Source organism: Physcomitrium patens, chromosome 24 (genome assembly GCF_059467195.1).
Source record: "Physcomitrium patens ecotype Gransden chromosome 24, ASM5946719v1, whole genome shotgun sequence".
Lineage (NCBI taxonomy): Eukaryota > Viridiplantae > Streptophyta > Bryopsida > Funariales > Funariaceae > Physcomitrium > Physcomitrium patens.
In genome coordinates, this window is record NC_143433.1 from 3,677,499 (window position 1) to 3,691,165 (window position 13,667).

At 40.0% G+C, this 13,667-nt stretch overlaps 1 protein-coding gene and 1 long non-coding RNA gene across 3 annotated transcripts; one reads left to right on the top strand and one right to left on the bottom strand.

Moving 5' to 3' along the window:
* The first annotated feature begins 235 nt into the window (after positions 1 to 235).
* On the top strand, positions 236 to 11,864 carry LOC112276820 (structural maintenance of chromosomes protein 5). 2 transcript variants are annotated; one of them, XM_024508548.2, is made up of 31 exons: positions 236 to 763; positions 1,681 to 1,858; positions 2,112 to 2,265; positions 2,389 to 2,474; positions 2,755 to 2,904; positions 3,158 to 3,262; positions 3,456 to 3,601; positions 3,887 to 3,998; positions 4,114 to 4,269; positions 4,695 to 4,816; positions 5,004 to 5,148; positions 5,435 to 5,500; positions 5,604 to 5,726; positions 6,280 to 6,378; positions 6,544 to 6,709; positions 7,021 to 7,166; positions 7,555 to 7,618; positions 7,892 to 8,013; positions 8,254 to 8,331; positions 8,715 to 8,787; positions 9,025 to 9,128; positions 9,412 to 9,528; positions 9,648 to 9,725; positions 9,848 to 9,947; positions 10,116 to 10,170; positions 10,282 to 10,330; positions 10,538 to 10,625; positions 10,884 to 10,956; positions 11,196 to 11,299; positions 11,505 to 11,597; positions 11,736 to 11,864. In XM_024508548.2, exons 1-30 carry the CDS (start codon positions 690 to 692, stop codon positions 11,558 to 11,560), a joined length of 3,189 nt encoding a protein of 1,062 aa, XP_024364316.1. In that variant the 5' UTR covers positions 236 to 689; the 3' UTR covers positions 11,561 to 11,597; positions 11,736 to 11,864. The 2 variants fall into 2 exon arrangements, with proteins under 2 accessions (XP_024364316.1, XP_024364315.1); XM_024508547.2 differs by having other exon boundaries at positions 11,505 to 11,864.
* A 620-nt stretch (positions 11,865 to 12,484) lies between these two features.
* LOC149986358 (uncharacterized) lies at positions 12,485 to 13,440 on the bottom strand. Its single transcript, XR_016500472.1, has 2 exons — positions 13,044 to 13,440; positions 12,485 to 12,962 (listed from the first exon to the last, which is right to left on the bottom strand). It is a non-coding gene; the product is annotated as an uncharacterized LOC149986358 (long non-coding RNA).
* Between the last annotated feature and the right edge of the window lie 227 nt (positions 13,441 to 13,667).

Consider the following 13,667-nt stretch of genomic DNA (forward strand, 5'->3'; position numbering starts at 1 on the left):
CTTGATAACCTTTCCGTGCTAAGCTACCCTGTATCGATACCCCCGCGCACCTTCAGGTTCATACCTCAAAGGCAATTCGCCCTTGGACTTCAGTGGGCGGCGAGCCTCGATTGGAACGACAAACTGTAAGATCCGACGAAGCTCTGAAGGACTCGACGGTGAAATCGGAACGTCGTCCATTTGTAGAAGTTCGTTTAAGCTTTTAAGAAGGCGAACGATAAACAATGCGACGAAAATTTCCAGCGCAAGCTTTCAATGCTCTCGTGATGAATTGCTGTTGCGTGACTAGGAGGTTTCTCAATTGTCGCCATGGCGTTATTGAATGATCATACTTGTGCTTCTGCACGAGGCCTGTTGTCTCTTCCAAGTTTCTTAGAGAGAGCCTAGGTTTTATTTTTTATGTAATTTTTTATTTTTTTGGTCTGTCATTTTGGTCTGTTTTTTATTGTTTATTTGGTGACATTTCTTTTTGAGAAACTTAGGTTGTTTTTGAAGTGTGTAGAGGGAGTCATTGCATCCTGCCGTAGATGGCTGTAATTGGAAGAGGACAGGGTGAGGCAATTTTTTGCAGAATTTTGTGTCGCTATGAGTTGAATACGTCGAAGTGGATGTTCGTGCGATGAATTGAGAGCCATTTGGAGCTGCGGCTACAAATTCTACGCCCTTTTGTGTCGGGTCGAGCGGGTACGATGTCGTCGGATCGCAAGCGGCCAATTCCGTTGGATTCACGAAGTTCGAAGCGGGCGAGGACGAGCGCTATCAGGTTCAGTTCAGTTTGTTGTCGAGTTGTGCATGTGGAGATTGTAGTATTTGGTGGCATTTGTGTCAGTTCGTTGGATTAGCGTTTCAGCTGTAATTAGATTCTACATGCTTTTGTGGCATATATGATAAATCGATTTGTGCCGGGGAAGAGAACCACATTACTCGAGAGAGGGTTTGCTACTGGTGGGACAGAAATTTCGGACAGTTATGATTTTCGAGGGTAATGACTGAGTGGCGGGACACATTACTCGAGCCACAGGCAATCTTAACATGCTCCGAACTTTCCAGAAATAGCTTGAAGCAAGGGGAAGTGATATGGGAGTTAAACGGAGATGCATCTGTTGATAGGAGCCACAATTTCGTCTGGTTGATCCATCTATTCACATTTATATTTATATGGTAGAGAGGTGCGAGTGAGTTGAATTATAGATTCCTGCGGTTACCGGGAGTTCTTTGAGAGCATGTCGACGCAGTGAGAGGTGGAGAAATGCAATGTCCGAAGAATTTGTAATTATTGTGGAATCCAATTGGTTCATTTTTTTCTGATTGGTTTCTGTTCTGGATAATTCGAAGGTTTAGAACTTCTTATCAGTACATTTGCAGCACTTAAGCAGAAATTTTAGTCCGTCAACGTGGAAACTGATTGTTTAAATCTTCGTGTGACAATTTCTGATTATATCAGGATATAACTTTAAATCAACCATAGCACATAATCATCTTTTTTCCTTTCTGAGTTACGTTCTGACTTCTTAGCTGACGTTCCTTGTTCTAGTGAACCCCATCTCGTGTTAAAAGATTTTGCTCTTCATAGCTTGTAATTTCCTGTCCCTTGCTGGTTCCTGGGCTTTGTCCTTGATGCATCCAGTATTTTGGCTGCTTACTGTATCAGTCGATTCATGCATTGTGTACTTGGAACAGAGCTGGAGATGAGTTCCTTCCTGGGAACATCACAGAAATTGAGGTTCACAATTTCATGACATATACGTATTTGAAATCAAAACCAGGGGCGCGTTTGAATCTTGTCATAGGTCCCAATGGCACAGGCAAAAGTTCTCTGGTCTGTGCAATTGGTATCGGTCTCGCTGGAGAACCTTCGGTATGGTCTTGTCTCCTTCCTATCCCTCTTATGCTGCTGTATGGATTAAAATCATTCATACTTCCATTCCAGTTTCAAAGCTACATTGATATTTTTTGCTTCATAAAAGCTAATGTGCAATACTCGTTCCTCGTATAGAACCTTCTGGATACTGGACTGTTTGCAGTAAAAGAAAACTCAGAGATACTTGACAGGTCAGTTCGGTCGTGTTAAGAATGAAGCGGACGATTGATGATGTTTCCTCCCTGTGCAGCTGCTTGGCCGTGCTACAAGTATTGGGGATTATGTGAAGCGAGGAGAGGTGTCAGGGTCGATTAAAATTACCTTGCAGGATCAGAATCCTGATAAAAAGATCTCCATCACTCGCAAAATCAACAAACAAAACAAGTCTGAATGGCTTCTTGAAGGTATCGTCTCGTCTCTCAAGTTTGTGTTAATGCTTTAGTGTCTGTTCAACATTCGTGAAATCATTTGAAGTCAATTTTCTGAGAATTTAAGTTTGTTATGGGATTGCACTTTTGCTACTGCAGAGAATAAGAGCATCCACTCGGTCACAAAGAAAGAAATTCAGGAGGTTGTTGCTAGATTCAACATTCAAGTCAACAATCTTACTCAGGTTTTGAACCACTTTATTGATCTGCAGCATCTCAATGTTTCTCTATCAATGTATGTTAATTCTGTAAATTACCTTACCTTCTTTTATGTTGATGTGAGCTCGGTGCTGATCTAAGACGGATGTAGTGACTGTACTCAGGGGAGTAAGGAAGTCAATTATTTTTCATGGTTCACTTTAAAATACTAGCGTTCTGGGGTCTTAAGTATTTATTTTTATCATTGATTTCGGTATTTAAGATTTTCTGATTTCATGTTTCTATTTTGTGTTGATTGTCTTCCAGTTTCTTCCTCAGGACAGGGTGTGTGAATTTGCTAAGATGACCCCCATTCAACTTTTGGAGGAAACTGAGAAAGCAGTTGGAGATCCGGAATTGTCGACACAACATCTGACTCTTATTAAGAAAAATGCTGACTTGAAAAAAATTGAGACAGTGAGTATCCTTTAAAGTAGGCATCTTCTGCTGAGCGTCAGATCTTCACTTAGAGAAGTTTTGTTTTGCTTGTGGTTAGCGGTATTGTAAACCTTGTCAGTCCTTAAGACTGCTTTCGAAAGGAATCCTAGACTTTGGATAGGTACTTTTTGTCCTTGGCTCTAGATGTCACATACGCTCATGGTAAATTGTTACAGCTTTTGCTGTATATAAAGAGTTGCATGCGTGATAATCTGGTCGAATCTTTTCTCAGAGTTTGAAACAGCGCGAATCAGTTTTGGCCAATCTGAAAGCAAATAACGCAGACTTGGAGAAGGACGTGCGACGCCTTCAAGAGCGCAAAAGCTTATTGGAAAAAGTTAGTTTCATAACACTGATCTAATGGTCTTTATGTGAAGTTCCTGCTTAGTTCTGTGGGCAAGGGACATTCGTTCCTTCTACAGATATGGATGGAAGTCCCAACACGGGTTACACTATTATTCAGTCGCATTAATTTCTCATATTACACCTTTGTTCCGTATTTACATTAAGTAATCTTTCTCGCTGTTCAGGCTGAGAACCTCAAGAAAAAGCTACCTTGGTTGAAGTACGAGCAGAAGAAAGCGCTTTTATTGGAGGCAAAAGACAAGGAGCGAAACGCCAAGCGTCTGCTTAATGAAGCAGCTGAGACAACAAATCGTCTAAAGAAACCAGCGGAGTAAGACTTTTCCTCTTTGTTTCTTGATTCGATCTTACTTTGGAGTATGCCCTTTCAATTTCAAATTTTGAAAAGGATCTTGCACATAACAGAATGTTTACGGTGGCTGGAAAGCTGTTATCAAGATCTGTGCATCTGCTATCTGTTCTTGACACAACCATTACTAAGGACTGCAAATACTATTCACTTTTCCACGTCAGATCGATTTAAATTTTCTGTTCAGTATCAACAGGCTTTTACTCCTTCAGTGGTGACAATTTGAGATGTCCTGTTTGTATTTTACAGGGAATGGAGGAAGAAGAGGTCTGATATTGAATCAACCATAAGGAAGTTACAACAACAACATGATCGATTGGAGTCTCATAGACGGCAGATGATAGAGAATGAGAGTAAAATGGTACACCTATCAGAATGATCTTGTTTTTAAGAAGTTGGTTCAGTTAACATCCTGTTGCTATTATCTACCGAAATGCTAAAATTTAGACATGGCTTCGGCCTGCTACAATCTGCAGGGAGAACAAGTTCGAGCGAAGAATAGGGAAATTGTGGAAGTTAACAAAAGAGAGAGCATTCGGAAAGAAAAAATTGTTGCAGCTACCAGAGACCTTGCAACTGCTGAAGCAGAGCTAGCTGATCTGCCTGATTATGAACCTCCAAAACAAGAACTCGTAAGCATTTCGCAGAATTTTGAAATAGATTGTTGTTGTGTATTCGTAAAGTTATGATATCTTTGTCCGTCTCGCACGGTTTTTAAGTCCATTGAATCATCACTTTTTCCAATGAGTTGATGCGTTGCCTCCGGGATTTTCTGGATTTGTAAAAGTTATTTAGTACATGATCAGATCCCATTCGCACGACGATGAGTTTGGCGGTAGTCATGTTGGGTTATCACCTGATAGTCTAAGCAAAGTTCATTGCCAACAGGACCTTGGGAATCATGATATATTGTTCTTGGTGTATACATACTGTGATTGTACTGTTTGTTTAATCAGGAAGACATTATGGTGCAAGTAAGCAATTATGAGTGGCCATTTATGTTGAGCGGATGAACCACTGATTTCTTCACTTCTGCAATTTTTTCTTGATGTTGCAGCAAGAAATCGGGAACCGAATCCGGGAGTTTGAACTTGGGATGATAGAGAGGAAGAATCAGAGAGGGGAAAAACAACAACTTTACTCTCAGAAACAACAACAACGTGATCAAATTACTCGCAGGTGGTTTTCACCTACATGTTGATTGATTCAAAAGCTTGGAACTTAAGAGAGTTTTACTTTTTGTGTTACCAGTCACTGTTAAATTCGAGGTGTTTCTTGAGGTCTCTTTGACCTTTGTGAGTGTTGCGTGATGTCTGAAGTTCTAATGGGAGTAAGTTGTGGCATGAGAAATGCTTTTGAACGACAGAATAGCAGAAATAGACAATGTAAAGAACCGTCTTCTCCAAGCTTTAAAAGATTCTGGTGCTCGAGGGGTGGTTGATGCTCACAATTGGGTCCAGAGTCATCGCAACGAATTCCAAAATGACGTTTATGGCCCTGTTCTACTTGAGGTATATCGATTCTTTGAATACATATATCTACCTTAATTTAATGTTACTAAGTGGGCTCGTCAGAATGTTGTCTCTTGGATTTCATACCTCAATGTAGTATATATTAGTAATTTCGAAAGTATCTCGCTCAAAGTTTTTGGTCTTTTCTGCATACAACAGAATTCTGGACCTGAAAGTCCTGGTTCAGTTCGTATTTTATATTAGATACATGAACTCTTGTTTTGATGATCTTGGTTGCTGTATGGACCAAACATAATGTTGGACTGGTTGATATGAATACATCCAGATAAATATAGCAAACATGGAGCATGCAAAGTACGTGGAAAATCATGTTCCTAGATACATTTGGAAGGTAACGTTCTTCGTGTGGTTTTAACGCGTGTTTGAAGAAGTTCTATGTTCTGATCTTTCGTTTTTATTGGCATTTGTTTCGAAGCTGACGACAACGTTTGCAGGCATTTATATCTCAAGATGATCGTGATAGAGATTACCTTCAAAAGAATCTCGAGGGTATGGAGGTTCCTATTATCAATGCAAAAGATCTCAGTCAACGTAATGCACCTGCTGTTACACCCCAGGTGAGGTTACTATTTAACAAGTCGAGATGGCTGTCGTGATGCATAACTGTATTATGAAAAGTAGAGTATGGGTGAAGGGATATTCATGTTATGGTTTCGTGTGTAGTTTCTTTAGATCTTAGTATTAGGTGAACTGTAATTACAGTGTAAGCCACGTTGTCGTGAGACATCATTTCTAAAATGCAACTTGGCACTCGGACCGAATGAAGCGCATTGAGTAGACATGATCTGCTTTACGTATGTGAAGTGAATTACGTTCTGCGTACATTGTTGTCGCACTTGATATTGTAGCTGATGATGAATGTTAGCCTCTAGTACTAGTATACTTGGAAGCGTAACCCTGTGTACTTCAGCAATAATTTAGAATTTGCTGATCATCTTTCCGTTGAATGGATTTTTTGATTGCTGTGTGCAGTTTTAATTTGTTGCAATGTATGATAATAGGCGTTTTCCTCTCTGTTGTTATATACACCTTATGTGGCATACACATTCATACACATTTTGTTGACACTTTCAATGTTTCTGACATTTGTACTGCCCCTTGAGGCATCAGATGCAAGAAATGGGTATTACCGCACGGCTTGATGAGGTTGTATCTGCTCCCCCAGTTATCAAGCATGTTCTCAATGGACAGGCTGCTCTTGACTATTCTGTGAGTAAACCGCATGTTCTCATTTGGCCAATTTTCAAGTTCTGATCTACTGGAGAAAGTGTCTTCACGACTTATTGAATATTTTTCACTATGTTAACATTTAAAAGATGATGGACTAAAATATGCTGTTAATCTTTATATTTTCTATTTTGTTGTTCAATCCAGTTCATTGGAACGTCACAAGCGAATGCCAGAGCAGACGAAGCAAATGCCTTGGGAGTGAACGATTTGTGGACTCCTGAGAATCACTATCGATGGAATAGATCTTTGTATGGGTCTCAAGTTTCTGCAAGTGTCACTGCAGTTCGGGCAAGTCGGTTGTTTTCACAAAGTACACTCCCGTGCCTGTTACTCTTTTGCCCAGAGCTCATTGGTGCTTGTTTCTTTTAGCATGTGTAATAAGATGATGCATAAAGTTTCTACTGTAAGAACTAGCTGTTGCTTCTTCCTCATTGATAAACACCACTTTAGTATGTGTGAGGTAGACGCGCCTATGCTCGTTGTATTGTGACCTAGTGCTATTCATCCATGCTTTGGAGACGTTCCATTGGATTTTTCAAGCGAAAGCATTTCCTGCTCAAGTGTTATGCCTTGGTGGGTTATGCTGACTTCTCGGAACCATTTCGATTTTGTGATCCATAGATATTGACACGAGGAAAAAGAATGATCTCGAGAGCCAGCTAGAAGTTGTTGAAAAAGAACTTGAACAACTTGGGCAGGAGGGTCGAAAGATCGATAGCGACATTCGTACTCTTGAAGATGAAGCTGCAGCTCTTCACAAGCAGCGGGTAAGAAAGTTTCACACAATTTGTGTATTCAGATGTTTTAGAACGTAATGAATATTATCTTTGTCCAACGGCATTAATACTTGTCACATGGTTGCAAGTCGTTTATAATTACTTTGGATGAGAAATTTTCGGAGCTTTTTCAGTTGGACAATGTTTGGAGGTGGGAATTGGTAATTGTCAATGGTTCAAACCTTTTCACGATTTACCTGTTCATGTTTTTCTAGTACCTGGATGTTCATTCCTTCATGTAATTTTTGGTGGATGACATTGCGAATTAGGGGGAGAATCATGATGTATTCCCCTCAGATTCCTCAAGTGAATGACTACCGATGATCACATGAAATGATACATATTGCTAATTAAAGAGTGTGATCAATTGTGCAAACAGGAGGAGATCTTCAACAAAATGAAGCTGGAGAAAAAGAAGCGTGCTGACATGACTTCTCGAATAGGTTAGCTACTTTCTTTTATCCGTTGTCAACAGCAAATCGTAACATAAAAGTCATTAAATTTCAGATTGGGGATTCGCGATGGTTTAGATGTTCATAACGGCACTAGTGCATGTACCTTTTGAGCACCACTGCATTTCTACCAGTTCTTTTCAAACGTCAGGTTTATGTGTCACCAGAAATCTGGTCATTTTCTGTATCATCTTCATGGAAGGTAGCATGTTTCGAGAACTTTAATCTTTACTAAATCTCATTCTATTTTGAGCTTTTATTTAGACCAGCGGAGAAGGAAATTGGAGTCCATTCACGCGGAGGACTGCAAAAGTGCTGAAGAGAAACTACGTGCGGAAATCACTAAATTAAACCAGGAGCGAAAGAAGAATGTGTTGAAGTTAAAGGTACTTTCACTTTACCTCCTATATTAAGTTTTTTTCAAACACTGTCGGATTTTTAATGTTTTGTGCTTTCATTTTCTATAAAAATATGTAAATAAGTAACTGATTATAATGTACATAAGCATGTCATGGGGGATGATCGCCATGGCGATTTGGTGCTTTAATGTTTGACTTAACTAAGAGAGCGTACAGGCCTCATAATTACATCTTTATTGCTGAGAATTGCTGGATTCGGTTGCGCAGGACGTTGTAAAGGAGTATGCAAAAAATCAAATTCAACTTATATTTGAACAGCTCGCTTCAGCCGAAATAGACCTGAAGGTGTTTTTCTTAACTTTCTCATCAGAAACTCGAACGAACTTCTTTGTGTTACTCTTGGAAAATCGATTGGAGAAAAAGATGGATTTTAGATTGTGCTTTGGTTACCTTCATTTTTCTTTCAGAAAATAACTGGTCTTCTTTGAAAGATCTGGAATGTCTTAGGTCATGCAGTGATGTCTCCAATGGATTGTAGAGAGGTTTGTTCACTTGTTGTGGTGTTATCGAGTGTTCTGAACCACTGCATAATTCTATGTTGGTGTGGAGGAGTACGAGACTTCAGTGTGCGGTCCACAAGCTGATGACTGCAAAATGAATGTCTAATCCTTCCGCGGAATGACGTGATGAGCTTTCACTTACCAGTCTTGTTTTGACGATGGGCACAGGTTAGGGAACAGGAAAGGGAACTCAAGAGTCACGAACAGCTTGCTTTACAGTATCAGAGGGAATATGACGACAGTAAGAAAATGAATCAATTTTATTATGGATCTCAACATGCACCAATATTTATCAACAAACCAGTTTTGAATGTAAAAAGTGTAGTCCCTTGGTTTTTCAGGTTCTCTATCGAGATGAGAATCACGATTTTTTCGCATAGTTCAAAATCTATTACACATATAATTCTGGAATCATCGCAAACCAGACACGTCTCCTGGCTTCATGTTTTTGCAATTTACTTGTGAAGATGTTTTGCAGGTAAAATGGAAACAGGAAGGTGTCGACAACAATTGGAAAACGCCAAAAGAGCTGCAGAGCAAGTCGCTGCAATCACGAATGAGCTTCAAAACATGTTTAGAGAGGTATGCAACCTAAGTCATAGGAGATCTCGTGTACTTCTTACTCTACAGTCGAATTACGAGTTACTCGAGTCTATCTTGGAAGCTTATTAGGTTTGTTGGTAGTATTAACAGATTTCTTACCTACTGAGTGGTACTCAGAAGGTGACGCTCTTCATCATGTTGTTTAAGTTTGTCTGAAACTATTACTTGTTTACAAGAAAAAAAAAAAAAAAAAAAAAGAGTTGGTGTTACGTTGCTAGGTTGAGGTCTAAAGTCATGTCGGGAAACCTATGGTCTTATGCAGATGCCTGACACAGTAGAAGACCTTGAATACTTAATCAGTGACACATTAGCTGAGGCAAATGCTGTGCTCTGTAACAATCCGGGTGTTCTCGAGGAATATGAGAGGCGGTGCAAGCAGGTTCACAATCTTCTTACATGTCACTTATTGGGTTTTTAATAAATTTTAGAGATAAAGATCTTTTGATAGCTCCTTGTATCCTCTCAAGAAGTTTCTGAATGATGTCATGCAATCAACAGATTGAAAATTTGGAAGATGATTTAGGCACTGAAAGGGCACAACTTCAAGATTGCTTATCAGAAATTGACTCCGTCAAGGTAAATTTCTTTACTCACATTGTCATTGGTCTGTAAGGGTCTAGGTTAGCACATTTCATTGTAAAAGTCCTCCGGAACTGTATGAAGTGAAAACAACCCGATTTTCTGGCTGCACGTGACAGGCCAAGTGGCTCCCAACACTTCGCACCCTCGTAACCAAGATCAATGATACTTTTGGCCATAACTTCAGGGAAATGGCCGTTGCAGGGGAGGTCTCACTGGGTAAGTTTCCACTGTGCTTACGACACAACAGCTTGTGGTATGCAGCAGCGGTTTAAATTTGTTGTCTAGTATTAGTAGCTTTGATATGAGGTTTGTTAAATGGATAGAAATTGTCGGCATTTCAATCTGGCAGTATTATCCGTGCTGAAGCACTCGTCTCTACTGCAGATGAGCATGGCACTGACTTCGACAAGTATGGCATTCTAATCAAAGTAAAATTCAGGTAATACGCTTTATCAATCTCTTCGTAGAGTGCTTTCATCATGCATGATGGTTCAAATTTTTCGAATGTAACGTTGACCCATTATGGTAATTTCTCTTCTCACGCGATCAGGGAGACGGGAGAGCTGCAGGTGCTAAGTGCTCACCACCAATCCGGAGGGGTAAGTACTTTTACTTTGTAATCAGATTTAGTTGCACGAGTTTCGCCTACTTACTTCTCGGTTACTAAGCAGATCTTAACTTTCTTGAAACTTACCCACACTTTCAAGTATGATGTAAAACACCGATTGTATTTTGAATGCTCAAATTGTGTGTAACTGATTGTGCATATCCGAGTGTTATGCTGAGAAGTCGGTTTGTTTTATCAGGAACGCTCAGTATCGACAATACTGTACCTCGTCTCCCTTCAAGATCTGACACACTGCCCCTTTCGTGTGGTGGATGAGATCAATCAGGGTAATTTTCTCTCAGCAGACTCTGCTCACTTGGGTTTATTCGAAGAATATGTTAATGCAATTATTGGTACAAGTGATATGAAAAATTTGTTGTGCACGCAAAGTATGTAGAAGTTGTATATCTTAATCGCTGGATGCTTCATTTGAAACAATCAAGTGAAGTTTGAGAAGTTCTCATCGGAACTGTTCGAATTTTGAGAAGTTTGAGAAGTGCTCATCGGAACTGTTCGAATTGATTTGGGTTTGTATACACCTGTAGGTATGGACCCACAAAACGAACGAAAGATGTTTCAACAGCTTGTGAGGGCTGCCAGTCAGATGAACACTCCGCAGTAAGTTGAGCTCTCTGTTTGCATGTGAAACGGCCAACCTAAGCTTATACTGTTCTCAACCAATACATTCCTGGGTTATTCATGATAAACACATCTGTGACAAGTTGAGAGCCAATCAGCTTGTCAAACCCGAAACCTGAGCTGGTTTGTCCGTGCAAGTTAGAGGTTCTATTACCACTGAGATATCAGTGTTCTCCAATATTATACATGTAGATAATAAGTTGAACTTGTTGTTTCAGATGCTTTCTCTTGACCCCGAAGCTTCTCCCGAACTTGGAGTATACTGACGCCTGCACTATTCTGAACATCATGAATGGTCCTTACATAGATGAGGCTGCCAGAAGTAAGTGTTGAAACAGATCTAAGTCATTGTTCATCTGTAGCTCCAGCTTGCAATCTGTGTAGGTATTTGTAGTGTTCAGTTGTTGCCTCCAATGGAGAAAGGTGATTTTATCTTTATTTTTCTCGTTTCTGTTTTTGCTTACGATCCAAGTCCCTTATACTGCTCGGTCGCTGAATACACAAACTATTTATACTGTGTGGTGCAGAGTGGGAAGATGGACCTTCGTGGGGGAAGATCACTGAATCGGTGGCGTCACACTAGTTGCTTTTGTTCCCCGCATTTTATTGATGGGCTTTATGTGAGTGCGGTAAACGTTTTGTAACTTCCTCAGAGCTGACGTAAACTTCCCTCAACACCATTTCATACTTTCTTGAGAGCAAAATATGTTGTCATGATATTGACACTTTGATATCGTTTTTTGTGAATCTACCTGTAGGGTAAAACATGAAGGATTTGGACGCCTTGATACAAATCCCATTTATGAATGCAGGATTAGTGCTTGGCCTTGTCGTTTCTATTCTCGGAAGAGTTTACATTAAACATATTTAACTGGATCATTACACTACTTGCCAATTGTTGAAAACCGAATTTTACCATTTCTTGAAACGTGGATTTACTGTTGATTTTAGTTGAGTGTAAAATCATTCCAAAAACGTATTGTTCAACAAATCATTTTGGTAACTGACCGAAGATGCTTTTATTGGAGTTGGACACATGCTTCTTACACACTCCAAATATCACCAAGATAAAGAAAATGAAACTTCATTAACATTGTTCAGTTCCTAAGTTATCTCATTACTTGTTTTATTTTTATTCTATGTTATTTTCTGTCAGCCATGTGCACCATGCCCAATTTGGAATTTTAATGATTTATATCTAAGCAAGCATGCTATAGAAGATTTGAAGGAATATATCCTGTGTCAAATTATTTCAGAAAACACAAATACTCACGTACTCAAAAAAAAGAAAAAGAAAAAATAAACTGCTCATCACTTCACAATCAATGTCGTGTTTAGCATGGAAATTATACAACTTCACCTGCTTCATATTAAAGGCACATGTTAATCACTAACAGCATACAGCAAGAAAACGCAAAAGAAATAAACCAAGAAAAGAAACCAGTGTAGCTCACATTTGCAACAATTAAAAACGTTGAAATTTTAACAAACCAACGTAATCAACTGGTAAGAAGAAGCAAACACAAGCAAATGAAGTCAACTTACTGTGAAAATATACAAGAGCCTTAGGGTTGCTCTAGGATAGAAATTTATGTTCAACAAATGCACAACTGTAGCAGATGTGGCAAGGGTAGGATTAACGCCGCGTGCGCACAGTTTTGTATGTGTTGTACACATCTCACACACATAGTCGTATTGAATTCTGTCGCTGATGTAGGCAATGAAGGGGATTAAACAACAAGCTCGTCAAGAATTTATTGATTGTGAGCTGTTCAAAAACCTCCTTCCGGAGTTTCGCAGAGGATTTAATGCTACGTAAACTTCTTCATGCTTCGGATGTTGAACGTGTCTGACGCTCGAGAGAGATTTCAATGCAAGAGTTCAAGGCTACTGAACCTTCCAGCACATAGCAGATGACAACTGCTTCAGGAGAGGAAATTAATCCACAATCGACGAGAGGCGAGATTGGGTTGAGCAATTGTGTCCTGCAGAAATACAGAAGAGTGAGTGAGAGAAATAGAGAGACACCCAGTGGTGAGGTTCTGTACACTGGGCGAACCACTCACCTGCGACACGGTCGAACGCTTCACGCGGATCTAAAAACTCGCTCTCCACACCACAACAAGGTCCACTGTAGGAGAATGCTGTCTCCGAAATAAAGGCACAATGATGTACAACAATCAGACCCAGTTCTCCAATCAGATTTCAACAAACTCTGCCCTCCGGACAAACTAAGCAATAACAAATCCCACATTCCAGCTCCCATGCAAACGACACGACCATTATTCACAACGCGAAAACCCAGAACTCCTTGACCCACTCTCGTCCAAGAGCTATCGATGAAGGGGGTGTTTGATCACACTCGCCAGGAAGGATCACAACTTTTTTCCTTCAGAAATTTGACATCTAGCAAGCGCGCGCGCACACACACACTCTAACACCCAAAGCCACAATCGAATGCGAAGCGGACATGATTTAACGGCACCGAATTTCTTCACTTCACTTCACTTCGTTTCATCCATCCAAACTTCATCCATGTTAACGAATGACAAGTTCGACGGATTTAGATTAGACCGGAAATGAAAATGGAAAGGACTCGTTGAGGACGCATTCATCACCCCTCGGGACGCATTCATCCTCATTCATCTTCTGGATCCTTGACGGAAATTTATTCATTCATTCATTTTTCA